The sequence below is a fragment of the Motacilla alba genome, chromosome 4, assembly GCF_015832195.1.
Source record: "Motacilla alba alba isolate MOTALB_02 chromosome 4, Motacilla_alba_V1.0_pri, whole genome shotgun sequence".
Classification (NCBI taxonomy): Eukaryota; Metazoa; Chordata; class Aves; order Passeriformes; family Motacillidae; genus Motacilla; species Motacilla alba.
The window spans coordinates 12,978,504-13,002,048 of NC_052019.1; the positions used below are offsets into that span (position 1 = coordinate 12,978,504).

Sequence of the window (23,545 nt, forward strand, 5' to 3'; positions counted from 1 at the left end):
CATTACTCGAGAACATCTGGTTGGCAGATGAGGAAAACATTTAAACGCACAGAGTTTTTTGGTTTTTTTTCTGAATCATTTCGGCACCACAGCCTTCACTGCGGCTCTCAGCTGTACGCGGCAGTGCTCCCACCCTCCAGGGGAGATCGGCGCGGTTCCCCAGCTGTTTCTGGATCGCGTACCGGCGGGTCCCGGGCCCCGCCGCTCGCAGGGGCCGGCCGCCGCCGCCGCTGCCCCTCACGCCGGGGCGGTCGCGGCCGCCGCGCTCCCGCCCCGCCGCGTCACTGCCGGAGCGGCCCAACATGGAGCCCGGCGGCGGCGGGGACGCGCTCCCGAGGCTGCGGCGCCCGGGGCGGCGCGGGCCGGAGCCCCGGGACCCGCAGCAGCCGCAGCCGCCTGCCCGGGGCGGCGGGACGGCCGGTGGGTGGTGCCGGGGCGCGGGGAGCGGTGCCGGGCCCCGCCGGGCGGGCGCTGGGACGGCAGCGGGGCGGCCTCGGTGGAGCGGCGCGGAGCGAGGCCCCGCCTGCCCTCAGGTGTCCGCTCCTGGCTGCGAGCTGGGCGTGGGAGATGCCGGGGGCTTGTAGCCGCGGATGAAGTGCTCGAATGCTCCGGGGCCAAGCTCCAGTAGGATGAGGAGGAATCTAGGAAATGAAAAATAAAGCTGCCTGTAAGCTCCAGCAGAGCTGTGGGTACGCTCGGCTGGTGGCGGTGCCTGTGGAGGAGTCGGCACATGTGACACTGCTCAAGGCACGCGGGCCACCAGGAACTCCTGGTGATAAACTTAAGAGTGTGAGACATCAAAACCACCTCTGACACCTTTTTTTTGACAGTGTGTATAAATACTGTCTTACATGATTACTGTCGTGCACAAAAATGGCTTTCTCATCTGCTGGCTCTGATGTCTCGCTCTCTCTAAAACAGTGCATGGTGATGAGGGGAAAAAGAGAAGGTAGTTTCCTGCACAATGATAGTTGTAGTTTACCTGCTGAAAGTGTGCAGTGTAAGTCAAGCTAGCTCCTGAAACTGCGGCTGAAAATGTGTGAATTATCTGCGGTTGAGAAAGAAAATTATGCCTGCAATCATTTTGCAAATAGTAAAATTCATAAAGAAGGGTAGAAATAAATTAGTAATTGGAAGTAACAACCTGAAATTCTATATACTAGATTAATAAAAATTGTTTAATAACACCAGGGGGTTTTAGTTAGTTAAACAACCCCTACAAAATCTAGTCAGCTGTTTCCTGAAAAGATACACAGATACGGTATTGTGCTGATTGTTGCTGCTTTATCCTTTTATCAAAGGATACCTTGCTTAGTCTGTTTCATTTCAGTAAATGTTCAGAGCTCTTTAGAATATTTGTAGCACCAAGTGTATTATGATGAGTAGAATAATCTCCCAAGATAAATGAATTAAAAAGATAAAGTATCATGTTTTATGTAACTATAATCATACTTCATTTAATGACTGGCTTTAGTGCTATAATTATGTTCTTATTTACAGAAGAGTCTACAGCTGTAGAGAAGACGATGAGGCCTCTTAACAGACTGAATATTCATTCTGCATTCTGGATTTTGGCATCAATAGCTGTGACATACTACTTTGATTTTTTAAAAAATATTAAAGAAACTATGCAAGCAGATAGGTAAGGCATCTTTTCTTACAAAAAGGTGTGTTTGAGTCCTATAATCATACTCAGTTTGTTACATCTGGTCACTGTATTTTAAATCATGGATGAACAAGATCTGCAGTAGGAATAGAGAAACCTGGGGCTGTTCAGCCTGGAGAAGAGAAGGCTCAGAGGCGTTTTGTCAGTTCATGTAAATACCTGAAGGGAGGGTGCAAAGGAGACACAGCCAGGCTCTTTCCAGTGGTGTCTAGGACAGGACCAGAGGCAGTGGGCACAAACTGAATTGGAGGGTTTCCCTCTGAGGATCAGGGATCACTTTTTTACTGTGAGGGTGACGGAGTTCTGAACAGGTTGCCCAGGTAGGTTGTGGAGTCTCCATCTTCGGAGATACTCAGAAGCCATCTGGACATGATTCTGGGCAACTGGCAGTAGCTGAGCTTGCTTGAGCAGGGAGGTTGGACCAGGTGACCACCTAAGCTGATATTATTGAGCTAATTTTAAAGTAAATACAATGCTTAAAATTTGCTACATTTCGTTTTTTCTCTATAAACTCTACTGAGCCGTCTTTGTACGAGCAAAGTTTGCCCTGATACCAGACATTTTAATACTGTACCTTCAAGATTTCATTTAAGCCCAAGAAATAGCTGCCTGTTTTGTTGGAAGTACTTAGGTTTTGATTTTATTTTTTTATAATAAACCCCCTGAAATTAATCCTTAGAGGTCAAAGAGAAGTTCATTTCTCTAGAAGATCTGTAGATTATTTTGAGTAAGTCAGCAAAAGATTAGTGAAATAGTTTCTGTGAAGTAATTTTTACTTTTAGTCTATTTCTTTTCTGTTAAATAATTTTCAATGGGATTGATATATGTTAAATTCTTTTAGATAGCTTCAGCTGGAAATGCTTTTAAATCACATTGCTGTTGTCATTGTTATATCAGTACGTGGAGGCTGCACTGGGCTCTGTGCTGGGAGGTTCTCTGGAGCTGCTCTCCCAGGCTAGTTATACCCTTCCTACACCTGACTGCAAAAGCAAAACCAGTGACTCCACGGTGTGAGCAAAATTTGGGGTCAGGACCCTGTCTTCCTGCACTGCTTGGCTAGGCAGGCCATGGCTACAGTTCCCAGTGCAGAATTTCAGTAACAGCATTTCAGAGTAGCATATTAAGTTTGCTGTACCATTCCAGAGCACACGTTACCTGAGTAGGAAGATTCTTTGATTACCCTTTGTAATTTAGTAATCAAGTTATGGTAAGAATTCATTTTTCAAAATTTTTATTTGTTAATACACCTTCAGATAAGATTTTATTAAAGTGCATCTTCCTCCCAAGTTGCCTTATCTGAACTAGTCTTGAAGTGTATCCTCAAAGAGGCTCAAAAGTGTGTCTCCCTAAATAATTGCGTACCCTGTGTTTTCATGATTCTGAGTTTAAAATTCTGGATTTCTCCATGGTTTTCTTCAGCAGTTATAGAGAATATTCTTCATGCTTCTTGTTAAATTTGAGAGTTCCCAAACTGAAACCATATTAAAGCTTTCTGCAGCATTTCTGTTGCACAAAGATCACCAGTCTAATTTATAGTGAAAAGCACAGTTGGAGTGGAGCCTATTTTATTTTATTAGTGACAAAGTAGTTTTGGTGTGGTAGTATAATAGATTCCTGACAAGATCTGTCAATGAATTTCCAAAATATTTGTGGGGACAATATATGAAAGGAATGTTTCATTGCAAAATTAAACTTAGTTGTTTATGTTAGGCAGCTTTTAAGGGCAAAAAGTGTTTTGTAAGAATAATTTAAGGTAAAACCTGCAGGAACTCTAGGCCACAATCTGTGTTTTTAACAGATATTGCCTGTTCTGTTTGTCGACTGGAGTGAAGATTACTGTGCAAACTGCAGTCTGACTGTGCTAAACATGGTTTAATGTGCTTTTCTTCCTGCAGCTGGTGGCTTTCCTGTGGCACTTTTTTATTGGCTGCATGTTTATGTTTTGCCTTTTACTGCATACTGTATCTTGAGTGGTACTGTGGAATTCAGGACTATGATGAACAGTACCCTTCACTGATTCCTATCACAACAGCTACCTTTATAGCAGCAGCAATTTGGTGAGTTCACTGTGTGCAAATTTCTAAACCTGTGCATGTCTGTGTGCTAATGGGCTCACTTTATAAGAACTATAATTTCTGTAATGTGTATTGATGACAGTGGCAGTTCTATGTAGTAGAATTTCATGCACTTTCAACTTTCATCCACAAAGCAAGAGTTGCAACAGTTGAAACTTTGTGTACTTGGAGATGTACTGGATCTTTTCTCTCTTGAACATTTAGGGGAAAACTGAAGTTATCTTTGTTATTGTAAATTTGTCACCTCTGGCAACTACTTGTGCAGTTTACAAATTAAGACAAAGGTGCAGTCTCTATCTGAGAAAAAAATTCTGTTCAATCAGTTTCTGTCAGAGTTCTTCATTATCAAACAATCTATAAGTAGCAAACATACACGAAATGTTGGACTTCTGACTATTGCCATATAAGCTTTAAGGGTTTATATTTTGTCTGAGAATGGTACTTTAAGTAAGAGTTGCTTTACTTATGAGATTATATGAGTCAGAACTGAGCAAATGTGAATGAAGAAAATTACACACATTGTGCCAGTTAATTTATTTGCTTTCTGCATGAAAATTGATTTTCTCTTGTTTAGCTGTTGTATCAGAGTATCAATCAGTATTTGTGGCAATGGTGAAAAGAAGGGAGATTGAAGAAAATAAACGTTCCCTATGGTTTATAATTAGTCAAATCTGTAATTCTTGTAAGTCAGTTGTAAAATAAGTTGGTTTTCCCCCAGTCTCTTCAGTTAACTGAAATCTGTCAGGATCAAAGTTCAGATTAAGGCTTCTCTCAGCTGCCATGTATGCCCATGGAAAAATAAAAGAGTAGGTCATTTTCAGGAGCTTCAGATACAGATTTTTCTGAAAGTAAAAGGTATCTTTACCCTGTATCCTTGTTCTGTTTTGTTTTCAGAAACAAAGAAGTATATTTCCAGGTTAAGTAATTTAAATCTTATTTGTTCTTTTGACATTCCTCCTTTGTATGCCTGGTGTTTCTGCAACGTGACAACTGAACTTACCAAATACTTTCTGGTTTTATTCCCAGTTTCAATGTTGCCTTGTGGCCTGTGTGGTCATTTTTGACACCTGTGTTGCTCTTCATTCAGTTCATGGGTGTTGTGATGCTTGTGTCACTCCTGGGATAAGCTCTTCCGGTAAATAATTGAAATTTTTAAGCACATGAAAGTATTTATGTTGTGGTGGGAACTGCTTTGTTAGACATTTATGGGTTGGGAGGCCATTTAGGGGTTCCTTCTCTATGTTTTGTGGACATTCAAATTGTCACATTTTGTGGCATATAGAGTAACCAGAGAACATCCAGAGGGGAAGAATATCCTTTCTACTTCTCTAAAATTCCATTCTAGACATTGAAAAGAAACATTAGTGAGAATGGATGGTTTGGGGATGTATAGGCCAAAAACTTGAAGCTTTTCGCTAGACTGGGAGAACTTCTCAGTAAAGCTGTTTGACCTGATAGTAAAGGGGAGAAGATATCAACATCCGTGGACAAAGGCCTTCTCCATTTTTTAAAATTAAAAACCTTTGTCATGTCTTTGTCTTCAAGAGTGCTGTTATCATTTTCTGTGATGCACAGCCCAGAACAACCTGCTGTGTGGAAAATTGCCAGATACAAGAAGTTTTTTGTTCTTTCTAAAAAGAACTTTACAAAGGCCAACCTATCTGTTTTGTTGACTTGAAAAATGCATTCTCAATATCTACAACATCTTTTGTTAGGGTGTACTTATCAAATGAATCCAGTGAAATGTAAAAAGCTAAGGGAGACACGAAATACAGCTCAGTAAATAGGGTAAAGGATGACCTCTGTTATCACATGTGTCTTAAAGCATCCTGGGAAGCTCCTCCTTCAGCAGGTCTTGTTTGTTGTATTTCTCAAGGGAATGAGGAGGAAGCCTGTTAGGCTTTGCTTGCCACTTTCTAGTGAGGAGATCCCTCAGCATTTTTAGGAGTGCAGCAAAAAGAAGACCATGCTGGATTGCTGGATTTGGAGTGTAACCTCTTGTACTGACAAAGCTGTGGGCAAGAAGTGTTTAATGTTTGGGATGGTGAAACTCAGATTTATTTTTTTTTAATAACAAGCTGAACCACTGTTGTATTTTCCCCTCTATTTTTGAGATATCAAGAAACCTGATTTTTAAGGAGATAATTAATTTCTACTCTGACAAAACTCAGACTTCTGAAAAATACAACACTTAATTCAGAACCTCATTACTGTGGCAGCTTGAGTCACATTTGTTGATCCAAATGTATTCATGTTTGTTGAATCTATCATTAGTGGTGCTCTGCCTCTGCACTTGAAGAGTGTGGGGAAATTCTGTATTAGGTCAAATAATTATGTGCCTAATAATTAGGGACAAGCTATTACTTGGTGTTCCAAAATCATTAATTTATTTAGTACATGACACAGCTTCTGCAGTATATATAGAACCTTCAAAGATTTTTGTTAAATTTGTTGTTGTTCTTTTCTTTCAGCTTCATGTGAAGGACTCAAGTAACTGTAATCCTGCAAAGTGTATGTCACTTTTGTTACATTCCAGTACTTCTGTTGTTTCTAGTTCTGCCTGTTTGCTCTAACTAATACAGTAATTCTTAATCTACTTGAATTATAAATGAATGGACATAACCATAGGAAAAAGCAACTGATTAATCAATAATTGGAAGATAAATATGTTTTACATCTCTTAGTAACATGAAGCCTTTCATTTTGTAAAGCTTTGTAAAGCTTCTATTTAAATTTGAGTATTAAGCACATGGGTAGTAAGTAATAGCACCATAGAATAGTTAGTGTTGAAAGGGACCTTTAAATATTATCTCTGGGGCCTCAGAGGTCACCTGCTCAAACTTCCTGCTCAAATCATGTTGTTTGATTTGGAAGTAAGTGATACTTAAATCAAGTGTTGTGAGGTTTTAATACTATATTCTTTCCATTTGAATTGACAGGTAAAATACTGTTATCTGGAACCTGTGTTTGTACTTGTAAACTTACTTACAGGAAACATTTCTTGATCTCTTAAATTTCTGCTGTTATATGTGTTACCATGTAGGAAATACTTTATTATCTGATGTCTTGAATTCAGATCTGCTAGTGTTTAAAAAAAAAGTATGGATAGGGGTAAGGGAAAGATGCTTGACATTTGGCAGTGCCATCAATTAAATAAATAAATTATACTTGTGCTTGTACAGTTTGTCCACAGCCAAAGGTGGATGATCAAGCTGTGAATAACCAGCAGTAAAATGAACAATATTAACACTACCCAAGAAATTTGGAGCACACATTAAATTCTTTTGATGTATACACTGTTTTTCAGTATTCAGGTTGTTTTTTCTTCTGTAAATCAAATTTTCATTCTTAGCAGTGCCTGTTAATGAAGTTGCCATTTTCCTTACTCAGCAATGAAGAGGCTGATATTAACTTAAAAGCTACTAGTTATACTCAGTTAGGAAAATAAAATAGCATTTTATTTTTATTAAGTGTCTGTTCATGTTGACTGAGATACTTAACTATGTGAAGACCTGGGCACCATGTAGTTGCTAGACCACTTTGTGTAGATCCTTGTGTAAATACTTTTCCACGCACGCCTTTTGGAAAATAGGAGAATGTAGAAATTGGGTATTGAAACCTGTTAAAATCTACTCCTTGTGAGTGTTGCCTAAAGTCTGCCAAAGGATACTGTGTTCTTCACTCTGACTTCCAAATTCACACCACTGCTGAACGCATGGAATGTTTAGTAATGACAGAGGTACCATTGTCTTTGGTTGTTACTGTTCCATTAATGAAAAAAGTTGTGACCTAATAGTATGTCATACAACGGATCAGACAAACCAAAATAAAGTGCATTCAGCACTACTTGAAGTAGTTTGTAGGGTAAGTTAACAGCTTGGTTGGTTAAATGTAATATTTAAGTTTGCCAAAACCAGTTATGCTTCACATCTCTAAAGTGCAAGTTGCTTATCTTCAGGTCTTCAATTTTTAAAAGGTTTTACCAATTTTATGTCTGCATACACAGGTACATTTGAGTAACTTTCTTTATTAAAATATTTAAAATGCAGTATTGCTCAGGGATGGTTATTATAGCCGTATTTTTATTTGTCAACTAAATAAATGCTCTAGGTGGTTTAAGTTGCCTTGTGATCTGAATTAAAATTACTATTTGCTACATGATTTTTAAAATTCATTCTTCTGAATGTCTTAATAAACTTTGTACAAAAGTGATCAATAGTTGTTCAATATGTCGTTGTTTAACCATCTAATTACACTTTCTTGGAGACTTCCACCCCATCTCATACTTTTTCTATAAGATAGATGTACATGTAGATTTTAAATACTGTACTTGACTGGGAGTATCTTCGTCTTTCGTGCCCCTTCAGCTGGGCTTATTGAAGGTGTAATAGCAGTTCACCTCTGGAGAGCTGTTTGCCTTCTGACTACTTTGATGTCTTCCTGAGAATCCCAGGTAGAAATGCTCATTGTGCAAAGTTCAGCAAAGTCTTTCAGTAACAGATCTGAGTATCCAACACAATACTCATTCACTGTGCTCAAAAGGAAGTAGTGGCAAATCTGGTAAGAATGTAAAACAATGCTTGTTTTAATTGTTGTAACCTGACACAATGCTGCTGGCGCTTCTGTGAACTCCTTGCTTTTGTTATTTTCCTTAGCACCAAATAAAGAATTCAGGGCAAGAGAGTAGAAAGAGGTAGCATAATAATTCCTTGAAAAACAAAGATGAGGCAATTGAAATCCCCACCTCTACTAAAGCTTGAATGTATTCTCTTGGTACAGACCACCATAGGTATCTTCTGTATCCATTTACATGATTTCATTTCAGGATAAGAATGTGTGCCAGCACCAAAGAGCTTTCCTTTACAGGTGACAAGGGATGCTCTTGGATAATTTGAAGTAAAGTAGTCCATGCAATGAAGATTATTTATCACAGTTACCCATAGAAGCTCTCTAAAATGGAAACATCTTCCTTTGTTATTCTTTAAAGGTTACATCATATGAGACAGAAATAGGATTTGGCAATTTCACAATGCCATTTCTGATAACAATGGCTTAGAGGTCTAAAATACCTGTTTCTTGAGAACAGGACAAAATGAATAAAGGACAGGAACTACTTCTTTATGTTCACCTAAATAGGTGATGGTACAGAACTCACTCAAAACAACTTTTCTGTTGTTTTATTTTCCTTCCCTGTTCTCTAAGAGGCTTGTGAACCCCAGCCACTTATATGTAAGTTCAAAAGTGTTCTTTGTTATATGAGAAAAACCCCTCTATTAATTTCTGGCTTCAGAAGAGAAAAAGCTTAAAATGACTCCTTTGCCATAAGAAGTGGAGTAAAATAGGTGCTGTATTTTCAAGATACCTTTTTTTTTTCATTTATTGTAGCTGAACTAATGGCTTAATTTCATGCAAGATGTGGGTCACTCACAGTAAAAGCCAGTGTTTTGGGTAATCAACATGCAACCAACAGGTACAGAGCAAAAATGCAAAGAGGTAAGAAGACCCACTTGGCCTGAACAAGGACCAGTCTATCTTGGTGTTTGCCCTCCAAGCTATGCTAAATTAAGAGAATTCCGTTTAAGTAGAAAAGACTGAATACTAAAAGGGTATATAAATATTGGGAAAATGAATATATAAGAAGAGGATTAAATTCTGCAGAAAGTTTTGCCTCTTTGAGCTCAGTAGTTGCTTTTCCAGCTAGCAATTCCTACTAGCTGGAAATGTTGTCAGAATGGGACTTTCTAAAAAAAACCAAGGTAAATTACCACTTTTGAAAGGTGTAGAGAATTCCTGAAAAACGAGGTTCTGTCCTACCAGTGAAAGTACCGATTGCTCAAAAGAAGATGGCCTGTGGAGCCCAGAGTGTGAAGCACGTGTGCGATCCTCTGTCTCACCCTGCGAAGGAGCTCCATCAGCAGCTGGTGGCTCCAGGGCTGCCGGGCAGGCTCCAGCCTCACCATCTCCCAGGCTCTGGCCGTTCCTCGGCTTTCCAGCCGTCGGGCCGGGGGTTTGTTCAATGGTCTTTTGCATCTTCCTGTCCAGGGAACGTGTCACACCGCACAGGTCTCCCAACACGGGTATAACCCCGTGTCCCTCGCAAAGGCAGCCGGGCAGATCTGGCTCCGAACTAACCTTCGTCCGAGTCACTTCTCCTTACCCTGGTCTGGACCTCAGCTGCTGTCAGTCTCAAGAATGTCCCTCAATAACCTCAGCAGCCTTTCCCGCAGCGGAGAGCGCGGGGCCGCCCCGGCAGCCGGGGACCCCCGCCCGCGGGCAGGGCACGGCCGGGGCCGGCGGTCCCGCTCCGCCCCCGCCGCGATGGGGGACGGGCCAGCCGCGGCCTCGGGGCGCCCCTCCGGGGAATCGGGGCCGCCTGCTTGGAGCACCTGGCCGGCGGCGTGGGAGATGGAGCAAGCCGCCGGATGCCCCGCGCTGGGCGGCAGCTACCCGCAGAAAAACGCCGAGATCCTCAGCAGCCAGTACGGCATCAACCTCTTCCTGGCCGGGCTGCTGCTCACCTTCGCCTGGGCTGTGCATGCGGTGGGCATCAGCAAGAGCCACCTGCTCTCCTACCTCATCACGCTGATGCTCATCCAGCTGCTGTGGATGCTGTGGTACCTCTGCAGGAGCTGCACGCAGAGGAGGCTGATCCGCGACAAGGACACCCACGCTGGAGCCCGCTGGCTGAAGTGTAAGTACGGGCGGATGGCACAGAGTGGTACCGCACAAGGGACATCTGTGCCATCACCTGTGTCTGCTGCCTCTTTGTTACCTCTCCATCCCTACCGGGAGGCATCCTGGTATTTGCAAACTGAATGAACATGCAGTGCACTCTAAAGTAAATATATGCATAAGCTGAACATACTAGAAGATTATATTGGGAAGCTGTTTGTTAAACATCCTCACTTTCCAACTACCATTTATAGCACTGAAAGCTCCAGTGCCTTTCTTCCTTACCAGGCTGGTTTGGTGAAACTTGAAAAATGAAATATAGCTAGCGGAAGAGGCAGTTTTGTTGGTGTCTTGCAGCTATTTTGGAGGAATTATCTCCTTTTCCAGGTGGTGTAATGCCATTTACTTTATGGTAGTACCAGTCAGAAAGGTCCTGAAGCTCTGTCTATACCAATGTATATCAGAGATTCCTGTTTATCTGTGTACAGTGATGCTTTTGAAACATCTAGAGTTAGACAGAAGAGGACAAAATCCCTGACCAGATCAGTTTGTAATCTGTACATAAAGCAGTTAAACAAGGAATCTAAACTGAGCATTCACTTGCAGAAAAAGTATACAAGTTTGTGAGGGTAGTGGTGGGGTGTGCTGGCCCTTGTCTGCAGTCAGGTGTGTACTAGTGAGGATACAAAAGTATATTGAGAGAAGGTGTTTGGGCAGAACATGACAGAATTGTAGTGACAGGAATCCGTGTTTTCGGGTACCAAGGAAAAGAAACAGCCTACATCAGTGCTTGTGGAATAATAGGCAATCCCAGTTCTACCAGCCTCTTCCAGTCTCAGCACTGTGAATGACAGATCAGAAAGTATTTAAGTGGAATGTTATGACAACTTTCCCCTAAAATGTTTTGTACCTGCTAACAATGAGACAACAGCTAATTTTCACAGCAGCTAATTAAACATCTAAATGAAAACTCCAAGAACACCTGACGCCTGATTATTTTGAAAAGTAAGGTTGTGCTGTAGAAATGTAGTTCTCAATCTCAATACTTGTGTATAATTTATTTTCTTCACAACGTTAACATTTGTGTTTGAATTGTGGACAGAAAACCTATTTTTTTAATGTCTTATGTACAGCCATGGTCTGTAGACTCTTTCCTGAAAAGTATGGAGTTCACATGCCAGCTGTTGAATTGTTCCTCTTGATTATTTACTATTTTTCAAGACAGTGTTGATCTCTCAAGCATTTTCCATTTATTAGCTTGTGTGGCTTACAACCTCCTGAAATTCATGCAAGGCTTAATATGATCCTACCTTGGGCCAAGCTAAGCTTTTGTTTCTCAGAGGGTAGCTTCCCCCTCCTAAATATGGAATAAATACTGCCTAGCATGGGTAAGTACAGCAGGATCCCCCACCCTCTTTTTTTTTGACGCCGCATTCACAGCATTTCATTTGTCCTACAGAATATAAGGAGTCACAGAAACTTAGAAATAAGATCCTAGATTGAACTACTAGGTTACCTTATCCATTTCTTTTACCAGCACAAGATGGCTCTTTGTACTGGCTTCTCAAGTGCTGCGGGTTCCATGGCTTCTCTTAGGCTGCAATTCAACAAATTTGCCCTTAGGGAATGACCTACACTTTCCTATTCTTGGGAGTTTCTTGTAGTTACAACAAGTCTGTACAACTCCTTTATCCTCTATTGGTAAAAGAAAACTTATTTGAGGTAAGGAAAAACTCAGGTGGCAACTCCTCTGCCAAGATCCCCTATGCCCTCCTCTTTATCAGTGCTTTTGTCATAGAAGTCTTTTAGCTGAAAGATCAAAAGTCCAAAAGGGAAAGGGGAGGATGGAGTGGGACAGACATATTTTGTTTGGGTTTTTCCACTGAAAGCTTTCTGCAATTTTTTTACTAGCTCTATCAGCTACTTTTGAAGAACATCTCTTTGCTGTAATTGTGAGAGCAAGTATCCTTGTATTAAACGGTATAAAAAGAGTGTATTTTCATGAATCCTTTCAAACTGTGAATATCCTTTTAGTAAAAGTGGTGGCAGTTGCCTGCTTAGGCCATTTTGCTCTGACAAATGTTGAAATGGAATGATTTAACAAATACCTCCTATAACTGACTCCTTGTACATGTTTAGCAACATTAGAAGGACAGATAATCAGTTTGCAAGAGCTGCTCCCAGGAAGGTTTCCTTGAGCCTTTCTGCACCAAGGTGTCAATTGTGTGAACTCTTGAGCTTGGTTCTCTTCCCACCTGTGTGGTTGACCAAGAGCCACTCCTGGAGTCTGAATGTGGGAAAAGTTTGTGGCAGAGCTGTGTCTTTAATACAACACAGTTATCCTGACCCAAATAACCATGGGGAACCTTAGGAAGTCTTTTCTTGACTTATTCCAAATGTTATTCTCCTAAGTATGCTCTCCTGCTAGGAAAAGCTCTCTGACCATTTTTTGGGAAAGTGAAGTGAGCCAGAGAATTCAAAATGAAAATCAGTTGGCTTCACAATTTTATCTTATCACATTCTTTAGCAGCATGGTTTCTGTTTAAAGCCTTGACAACTGGTCAACTTAAAAGCTCTTGACAGACTTCAACTTGTATCTTTTTACTGCCTGCATTGAATTGCCAATTATTTGAACAATATTTTAAAGTGAGACTGGAATTTTTGCAACTGTATCATGTTTTTCTGATCTTCTTGATGGTTACTAGCAAGAAATGAGCCACCACTTAGCAATATTGAAAATCCTATTATTGATTCCTTAAGACACATAGGTTTCACTGAATGTTTGAAAGGAAAAAATAATGAAACAGTGCTCAATAGCAATAATTTCACATTTCTTACAATTTTAAATGAAAATATTTAAGTGGTGGAATTATCTTCCTTGAAATTACTGCTGTCCATTTAGTATTAGTACATACTACTGAAGTTTCTATCACAAAAAGTTGTCAGAATAACTATTAACAAACCCTATGCATGGTCATTATGGTTGTGCTTTGATTTTTGACTAATAAAATTGGTACAATCATTCTCTTTTGAAGCCCATAAATAAGCATGTTGGACACTTTGTATACACTTGTAGTGTGGCCACCTGGGTGATTGCAGAAATATCTAAATATCATTTGAATAAATGAGAAAATTTAAAATTAAGAGTCATAAAAAGTCTTCTAATCCATGGAGGTCAGTGGTCTATAATCTTTTTGCTTCAGAAGAGAGCCTTTGCCTTCTTATTGAAACAATCATAACACATATGAAACGGACTCATTTCAGACAAATAGGCTGTTTCCTGCCTACTTTGTAAATAAACCATCAATCACAAAATCAATCTTAGAATAATTCAGGTAGGAAGGGACATCTGAAGTTCATCTAGTCTGACACCTTGCTCAGAGCATGTCTAGTTATCTCAGGCAGAGTGATTTATAATCAGTTATATTTATAATTATATAATCAGAACTAGAAATTCTAGTTGATTTCATAATTATTAACATTCTTTAGATAAGGAAAGAAACATATCATTTGATCTCAAGAGTAGCCTTTAATTTTGTATTTTATGATACCATTTAGTTTCATACATAATAAAACGGCGCCTCTATTTAGAAACGTGGGCTCCAGTCCTGTTACATGTGTTAGAATACAAATTAGCTGACCTAAGAAGCATAAATTAAAAAACCAAAACTGTATGGGATTATACAAATGCATGAAGTGCAGAGCTGAGGTTTTAGATTTTGTAATATAAAAGCAAAAGTTTTTAGCTCCTGGTAGAAATTACACTTAATCAGTAATTTTACAGTGTTTTTATTATAGAGAGATTGTAAAACAAGCATAAAATACCACTGGAATTCATACCCTTATGATTGAAAAGGTTTCTGAAGTCTATTTTTGTTTAATTGTTTAATTTTAAAGGGTCAGTGAAATAATAAATAAAATTACAGTGTGTTTATATAATTTCTACTTAATTTTTATCAGTGCAACTTTGACAATAAAGGTATTAATTAAATAAATTTTTTATTTAGTATTACTTTTTTACTACCACATGTCAAGTGGAACACATGGTACTTATATGGAAGTTAGGTTGTGGCCCCATATAAAAAATAAATATGAATCCAAGTCAGCACTAGTGATGTTATTTACTCTGTGAGGAATTGTAAAGAAAGATTAAGTTACTGATGCTGATTTATATCATGAGGTCTGGTTAAGGTCCATGGATAATTTTTATCTAGTCTTCATTCAAATTAAGTCCAAATTAAATCCAGTGAAAACTTGCTTGATAAAAAGCTTTAAAAAAGGAAAAAAAAATCCCACCAATCATCAAAAAAAAAAAATCCCTCAAAACAAACCAAAACCAAGGTTTGGTTCAGTAATCTTGTAGCCAATTGTACTTTGTTGTATGGGTACAAACCCAATAATAACAGCAACAAAAAAAAATGAACCAAGGGAAATGTATTTCAAAGTTCCTTAGGGTATTTAGAGTAATATGTTAGGATATGTGTGTGTGTGTGTGAAATGCAGACACTGAAATTAAATCTTTGGTTCCTTTCTAGGAGAACAAACCATACAGCTCATTGTGGTTGTGGTCTCTGAGTTACAGTGTGACCCCCCCCTAGCCATGGGGAGGGCACACCAAGTGATTGTGTTACTTCCCACTGTGCAGGTGTTGGGCTGGGGGATGTAAGGTGATTGTTCAGCTCCCCAGAAGTGCCCAGTTTGCTGTGGGGCTGCTGAGGGCAGTAATTCCTGCTCTCTATGGCTGCTTCAGTGCCACTGTCACTTGGGAGGCTGATCCTGCCCAGAGCTAGGCACTCTGCCAGGGGCTGAATGTCCTGGGCAGTGCAGGGCTGTGACTCCTCCCTGACCATGCAGGGGCTGTCCAGGGTGACCTTGTGTCACCCTGATTTTCTAAGACTTTGCTAAGCCTTCTGATGTTTGCATTCTTGTAACGAACTTTCTCACACACAATTCTGTAAACAACTTATGTTTTGCATTCTTTCATGGAGGAGGAGAGAATTGATGGACTCTTGGTCTGTCCAGTGTCATTGGAGAGGTGTCACCCTCCAATCCACTGTCACTTTTGGAAAACTATAAATGTTGGAGTCAGAAAATAAAGGTTCCTTTTTTTTTGTTCACCTGGAGAGCAGCAGTGTCCGTGTCGTCTTTTTGTGTCATATTGCGACAACCTTGCTTAATGTACTGGGCAGAGGCTGTCACAAATTAGAGGCACCTATTTCATAGAATCAATTATCTTCTTAAGCATTGATCTAATCTTATTTCCCTAAATAAGAACACAGATATTGATCAGCTTTCATTCCCCTAAATAGGCTTATGTATGGTTTACAAATAGTCTCTAGACACTATAACTATGCATTAAAATTTTCTAATATCTTTTTCATTCATAGGTGGGATTACATTATTTGCAGTGATTACTTTAATTCTGGACTCCTTTAAAATTGGATATTATATTGATTTTTCAAACTGTTTATCACCAACTGAAGGCATTTTTCCTGTAACGCATGCTGTCCACACCATCTTACAGGTAAAACTCACTTGTTGCAATTTTATGTTCATCTTTGTTTCTTACCAAAATATATTGTATCTTGTCAGTGGACTTAACACTAATTTGATTTCTAAGCATGTCACAGAATACTTTTGATGACTAAATTCTTTTGCATGTATAGTAAATTCAAGCTTTGCAACCTGAAGTTGCTTAGCCATAAAATTATTGAATTTCAAACATGGGGTTGAAAATAAGGATAATAAAAAAATGTTCTCCTCAATGTAGTTGAAGTTACGTGGCCTTTTTGTTTAGTTGAAGTTACATACAGAATCTCCAGGCTGAAATGAGTATTTTGGCTAAAGACAATTCCCTTGTTTATGTATGTAGGACTTGCCACACAAGTTCAATTCAATCTGTCTAACCTGATGTTCCTTTGTGGTTGGAGGTGTAGGCCTGGTAAGTTAAAGGGGACAAATCCCTTCCTAGCTGGTTCTAAAACACTTGCACAACTTTCCTGGAACCAACGGACACGGATGCTCCTTCTAGAAGCATTTGGTTGCTCTTATCAGTGGCTGTGCAGTAGCAAACATAGTCAGTGACTCCTGTGATGTATTCCAGCTGCCTGTTTGTTATAAGGCTTTGGGTCTGCAGTGTGTGGTGACACTCCATAGCTGATTGTCTCTCACATTAACTCCTCTGAACCCCTGTCAGCAGGTTTGTAGGGAAGAAGGAAAGAAAAAGCCACTCTACTGAGATAATCATAGCCAAGCACTTTTATGGATTTTCCAAGGGGTTTATGTCATTCAGAAAGAAATGTTTTCGGAGCAGTTGTGGTTGCATGTGAATGAGCTTTTGAACAGCCTTTATTTTTCTGCTTTCTTCAACAGTAAAAAAAAAAAGTGCACTGAAATTTAAACAGTAATTCTCACCCCATCTATGTTTTTCTCTGAAATTCTGAGTTGGTTGAATTAAACTTAGTTTTACATTCTCATAATATCCACTCTCCATGTCCTGCATCTTCATTCCTTCATCTCTGCAAAACAAACCAATGAAATTAAGCTCTTCTGTCCTGCTCATCTGAATGCAGCCTTCTTCATTACAGCCAGTGACCCAGAGCTGGCAAGGTTTCCAGCTACCATGAACTGGAGTGTGGAAGAATGGTGAATAAAAGTGCTGAACGAAGGCAATAAGAATTCTAATTTAAATTTTACATCAGCCAGTGTCACTGGATTTATCATTTACAGAGCTTAAAATAATGAACACTTGAATGTTAGTCTAAGAAATCAAAGAAAAAGTTAAATTTAAAAAGTAATGAATCACGTACCTTTTACCTAGGACAAATCTTCTTGTGTCTTTGAAACAATGAGTGAAATCACAGCAGAGAACATCTCTAATATGTGTCAACAAAAAACCAAAGAATTTGTTTTCTACCAGATATGTATTGATTCTGTTGTCATTTACTCAAAATGAGGCATCCTGATACATGCCATGAAATTAATATATACATTCTGCACTCATATATAAGCTAACATGTACCTGCCTTCCCAGGGCAGGCTGTGCATTATGTTCTTCTGCAGGCAGCCTTCCCCTTGAGGCAATGAGTATTCTGTGAGCCAAAACTGGATTTTGTGCTGTTTCTGTACTGAGTTTTCCTATTTCTTCCCACTATCTTGTGTCTGAACAGATCTTTAAAACTTACGTTTTTGTAAGTTTTAAAGAATGTTTTCAGATCTGCTGTCAGATTTACTGCATTTATCCCCGGATGGGAAATTGAATATAGCATTAGAGACTAAGGTAATTTCAATTTGATTTCACTTGAAGCCTACATGAAATATTTTAGTCTTTACATCTAGGATTTTACAGTGGCCACTCCTCTCACTGATGAATGCTTCATTAGGGGAATTGTTACTGCTGGGTAGCATAGTTGAGCCATAAAGATTTGCATTGGCCTAGCACTGATTGCCTCAGAAACAGTGGCAGTGAAGGCATCCCAGAGTAATGGATGCTGTGGAAAGATGGGCTTCCAGTTACTCTGGTTGCTGAAGAAGAACCCAAAATTTTTATCGCTTTTCAGACCATTTCTGGAATACCAAACCAGGCAGGTTTCTAAGAGAAATCTTAGGACTCTTTCTCTCCTGATAGTTCACCCACTGATGAGTTCAGTATCCTAGGAACTATTGGGAGTAAACAGACAGTTAGTGTCACCCTAACATCCCTGAGGAACATTGGTATAGTTCTTGAACCTTCCCACACCTGGTGTTGTTTCAGCAGCAATCTCTTTCTGAGGTCTCCATTATGCTGTCACAGAGAGTTCTAATTTTATTCCTCTTTGCCTTGACTTGCTAATTCATTGTTATCTCTCTCTTGTGTTCCTTGTTTGAGTTTTCTGCACTATCTTTGAGTGCAACTGCTGTTTTCTTAATGGGGTTGTCTCTCATGCAGTTAGTACAAACTTTTCTCATGTTTCCTGGGAATTTGTTGTTTTATTAGTCAAGTATGGCATCCTTTCATCAATCTCTTTCCCTCCATAGAATTTAATATATTTCATAAATTATTCAAACTTAGCATCACCGTGCCCTGCAGCAATCATACCTCTATCCACAGCCAGTGGCTTTATTTTTTTTGTCATTTATATAAAAGTCTCTTCAGATACAGAAGGAAAATATATTTTGGTGAGTGATACTTAGACTTTCTACTGTTAAACCACTTATTTTAGACTTTCTACTGTTAAAGCACTTATTTTTCATGTAAGAAATCTCAAGTTCTGTGTAAATATCACATGAAATCGTGAGCTCTTTCACATGTGTGGAGATAAAGCTGCCTCAGTTTAAATTGTCAGAAGTTTCAACCATTGGAATGTCTATCTACAGATGCACTTTCCTTTCTGAGGAATGCTACACATGTGCATTAGTGTAATGATATTTCTCTGTATTTCATCCATTTAGGTGTACTTTCTGTGGTGTCATGCAAAGGATGTTATCCAGTCTTTCAAAACACTTGAAAGGTAAAGTGGATCTGATCCTCATCTGGCATGTTAATAGGTGTAGGTCTGTACAGTGCTTTAACACCAAAGTTTTATTGTATCAAAGACAGTGAAAACATACAGAGATTGATTCTCCTCTTGATTGCATTAAGTAGAAAGAAGTAGAACAGTTAAAGAGAAAGTAACTCAATTTACCTTTATTTAACCTGCACTGATATTTTGTAATAAAAAATAGTGACAGAATACATATATTTTTCTCATGAGAGAGGAAAATGGCAATATATGATACCACAGAGTCACTTAAGAAGGAAGCATCATATATGTGTTTTAAGACTATGCACTATATTATGCTTAATTTATTTACTGAAAGGGAACCTGTATCACCAACCTGCAATCAATGCAATGTAACTGAGGTACTTTATATTGATTTTATGGAAAGTACCTTTTTAGAACTAGGTCTTAGACACGTAGAATAGTTTGGGTTAGAAGAAACCTTTAAAAGTCATTTAGTCCAACCCCTCAGCAATAAGCAGGGACACCTTTAACTAGATCTGGTTGCTCAGAGATCCATCCAATCTGACCTTGAATGTTTGCAGCCTGTGTTGATGCTGGGGCTTGCCCTGACCCAGCTGCAGGACCTTGCACTTGACCTTTTTGAGCCTCACAAGGTTCCCAAAGGGCCACTTCTTGAGCTCATCCAGGTCCTTCTGGCATCCCATCCCTCAGGCATGTCAACCACACCTCACAGCTGTGCTAGATGCAGCTGTGCACGTGCACTTGGAAACACAACCTCCCTGGTGCTGTCCTGGTACCAAATCAGATCCAATGTGTTTTCTACTTTTGTGACAAGGTGGATTAATGTATATTAATCTGTCTGTGCATAGAACATAAGTAAGCAAACATGGTAATTTTCAAAATACTTATTTAAAGTTATCAATGATCTGACCAGTTTCTATTGGAGGTAAAATAAATTTGCTCAGAAACATCATCTGTGGTGAAGGTTCTCCATTTGTTCTGCTCTCCTGGGTAAGTGTTGAAACCCAGTGCTCAGGAAGAGAGTGATTACAAAAGGCTGTGCAATGTCAGCTGGTGCTATCAGCTCTGTTTATAAGGAGATTAAAAAAATTCTAACTGCAAATTTATTACTGAGAACAGTGTTGTGATAAAGAACTGTTTCTTGGTGAAGAAACATGAACAGCTCAGGTGCAGGAAATCACCTGGTATTGGTAGGTGAAAGCATTGTGCCTAGGAAAGAGATACATGACCTCCTACAAAAAAGGACTGCTTGGCAACGGAGGACAATTTTTTCTGGATTTATTAGGAAGTTCAGAACCATTAATACACTTCTTTCTCCAATGCATTCTGTTTCACCAAGCTGAAACAGCTTGTCAGAGACCAGGAGCCTCAAAAATGCATGGAGACCTACCTTCATTTGTACTAGTACTTTGAATGGAATAGAGGCCTCTGTTAGCTTCAGCTCTCTCCAGAAGACAAAATGCATGGGCTAGAAGTTGGAGAAGGTGGTGGTATCTGTGAAGAAAGATCAGACAGAGAATATGAACAAGTTAAAGCACTGCAGAAGGCTGTGAAATATGGTTTGCAAACAAATACTCCTGTTCAGATTGCTCAATCACTAATATGAAGCTTGTCCAGCCCAAAGAATAAAACCCATCACATAAGAGAGCATAAGAAACAATAAAAGCATTCTATTAATAGTTTAAAGCGTTAGCCCATTTAATATATTGCATTTCTGTAAGATTTTGGAAGACTGATTTCAGTGACTGCAGAACATCTTTAGAGATTGGTGATGATTTTTCAACTCTCCCCCTGCACTGACAAATAAATAGTGCCATATAGCTTATACACAGAAAGTTAATCTATTTAATTTCATTTCACATATTTCATGAGGTACAGTCTGTGAGGATTCCTGGAATAATTACTTTGTTTTGTAGGTTTGGTGTTATCCATTCAGTTTTCACAAATTTGCTCCTGTGGACAAATGGTGTGTTAACGGAGTCAAAACATCAATTGAATGAACATAAGGAAAGACTAATCACTCTTGGTTTTGGGAACATAACTATAGGTAAGAAAAAGACTTGTTGCATTGGGAAATTCCTGCTCTAGCACACTCATACAAAACACTATCACTGTAGGATTTAGCTGAGTCCTTCATGATTATGTCAGCATAGTTATTCTGGGGCACATGGTAATTAGCTGATACTGAGATGTTGTATGATCATTATCATATATGTTAACAAGACAGTAATTTTCTTCTAAGTTCCAAACAAACAGATTTTTTTAGAATATTTCAGGAATTACATCACTGAGGAACATCACTAAGGAACCACTTTATTACTAAATCACAGTAATAAATTAACATAGCAGTGTTAAAAAGAGTTTACTACTTACTAAGTTATTAGTAAAAAAACAAGTATAGATAATCTTGCAAGTCTTTCCCAGGAGAGCGATTGCATGTAGCCTGTGCTCCTACAGGATTCAGTGGGGTGGCTCAAAGGAATAGAAGCTGTCCATTAGTGCTGTTTTACAAGACAAGGACTTTGTTGTGGATGTTTTTTTCACTAATGAATCATTTTCTCCATTGGCAAGATGGTGCAAGTTGTAGTCAGCAAACTTTTAGAGTAAGGAGGAAATAAAGAAAAAAGTTCTTCACTGAGAGTGTTAAGACATTGGAACAGGTTGCTCAGAGAAGCTGTGGATGCTCCATCCCTGGACATGTTCAAGGCCAGGTTAGATGGGGCTTTGAGCAACCTGGTCTAGTGGAAGGTTCCCTGTCCACAGCAGGAGGGAGGTTTTGAAACAGACAATCTTTAAGGTCCCTTCCAACCCAGGCCATTCCATGACAACTGCTGAGGATGCCTTCTGCTTTCAAACACCAGTGAAGCATGGGGAAGCCTTTTCTTAGGTGGGCACCTGGGTGTTGTTTGACTGAAATCTTACCTTTTCTGTTTCATTACTTTATTTATGTTTTATTTATTCACTTGAAACAAGGAACCTTGATAATGCACATAACTGATCTCTCCTTCTCCTCTAGTTCTAGATGACCATGCACCTCAATGCAATTGCACAACAACAACTCTCTGCTCGATATTTTCTCAGGGAATATATTACCTATATCCCTTTAATATAGAGTACCACATCCTAGCATCCACGATGCTCTATGTCCTGTGGAAGAACATTGGTCGTAAAGTTGAGCACCACCAGCAAAACAAAACTCCATTCAAATTCCACGGCATAACTGTTGGGATGATTTTTGGACTAATCGTGTTAACTAGCACAATAGCCATAGTTGTTGTGTATTTAATTCAGATTGGAGGTTCAAAAATCAAAAGTGAGTTGGCACTCACTATGTTTTACTTGCACGCTATCTTCGTGTTGACTCTCATGTGCACAGCTGGAGTTGTTGCCCTTCTCATCTACAGACTGGAGGATAGATCACTGGATAATTCCAAGAACCCCGCTCGAAAACTGGATGCAGAACTGCTGGTGGGCACAGCTGCAGGGTCCTGGCTGCTCTCCTGGGGCTCAATCCTTGCCATTATCTGTGCCCAAGGTCATCCCAAATACACATGGTATAACCTGCCCTATTCTGTTCTGGTTATTATTGAGAAATATATTCAGAACCTCTTTATCATTGAATCCATCCACCGGGAGCAGGAAAAGGTGAACGATGACATTAAAACTCTTCGAATAGTGACCATATCTCGGGGGAGCACTTTGTCCCTCACTCCCTTGTACAAAGAGATCTACAATGGCAGAGCTGCTCGTGACAATGGTGACATACCCTGTCTGTTTAAAGGCAGCATCTGTGGGAGAGAAAACGTTGGTGCTGGTGTTGCCAGAGAAGAAACGAGTCAGGACAATAGTTTGGTCATGCACTCAGCCTCAGATTTCTCATTTTATAGCAGAAACTCAGTTACTAACAACAAGAGAAGAATTTTGAAGAACATCGCTGCATTTTTATTCCTCTGCAACCTTTCGGTAAGACATTTTGAATGTAGTTCACAAGTTAATACCCAAAAGCTTCCCATCCTTTCAAGTCTGATAAGTATATTAAAATTGCATGGTTCTATAGTTTGTAGGCAGAAACTTATACTTCTGGAAGAAGTGAATATGCTTTTGGGGAACAAAGTTATTTTTAAGTGAGGAATATGGGTGGCTCCTTTCAGTAATGATCCAAAAACTGTAGCAAGAGCAGAAGCTGAAATCCTCTTCCACCAGTGTATCCCCGTAGCAACAGGGAGGGATTTCTTAGGGACTCCTGAAACCAGTTTGCAGCACGGTGGTCACAGTCATTAAGGGCTATTGACTTGTATGGCTGGTGATTAATATTGGCCTGGCGTTCTTTCCCTGCAGCTGTGGATACCACCGGCGTTCGGGTGCCGCCCGGAGTACGACAATGGACTGGAAGAAATAGTTTTTGGCTTTGAACCCTGGATAATTGTTGTGAACCTTGCGATGCCTTTTTCTATTTTCTATCGGATGCATTCAGCTGCCTCACTCTTTGAGGTCAATTGTAAAACATAGCTCATATACGGTGCCTCAGTGAACAATTGATTGAATAATTAATTACATAAATAACAGTTAAAGGAATGGGTGAATGGATGAGTGAATGCAGCAGCTGCTCAATAAATAGAAGATTCAAT

At 39.6% G+C, this 23,545-nt stretch overlaps 2 protein-coding genes across 2 annotated transcripts; both read left to right on the plus strand.

Moving 5' to 3' along the window:
• Window positions 1–265: 265 nt before the first annotated feature.
• On the plus strand, window positions 266–7,949 carry TMEM128 (transmembrane protein 128). The gene is made up of 5 exons (XM_038136474.1): window positions 266–420; window positions 1,501–1,642; window positions 3,562–3,723; window positions 4,768–4,876; window positions 6,213–7,949. The coding sequence occupies exons 1-4, from the start codon at window positions 303–305 to the stop codon at window positions 4,865–4,867; spliced, it is 522 nt and encodes a 173-aa protein (XP_037992402.1). The 5' UTR covers window positions 266–302; the 3' UTR covers window positions 4,868–4,876; window positions 6,213–7,949.
• Window positions 7,950–10,146: 2,197 nt separating this feature from the next.
• On the plus strand, window positions 10,147–23,545 carry OTOP1 (otopetrin 1). The gene is made up of 6 exons (XM_038136385.1): window positions 10,147–10,432; window positions 15,801–15,937; window positions 18,844–18,902; window positions 20,834–20,964; window positions 21,934–22,880; window positions 23,256–23,545. Exons 1-6 carry the CDS (start codon window positions 10,147–10,149, stop codon window positions 23,424–23,426), a joined length of 1,731 nt encoding a protein of 576 aa, XP_037992313.1. The 3' UTR covers window positions 23,427–23,545.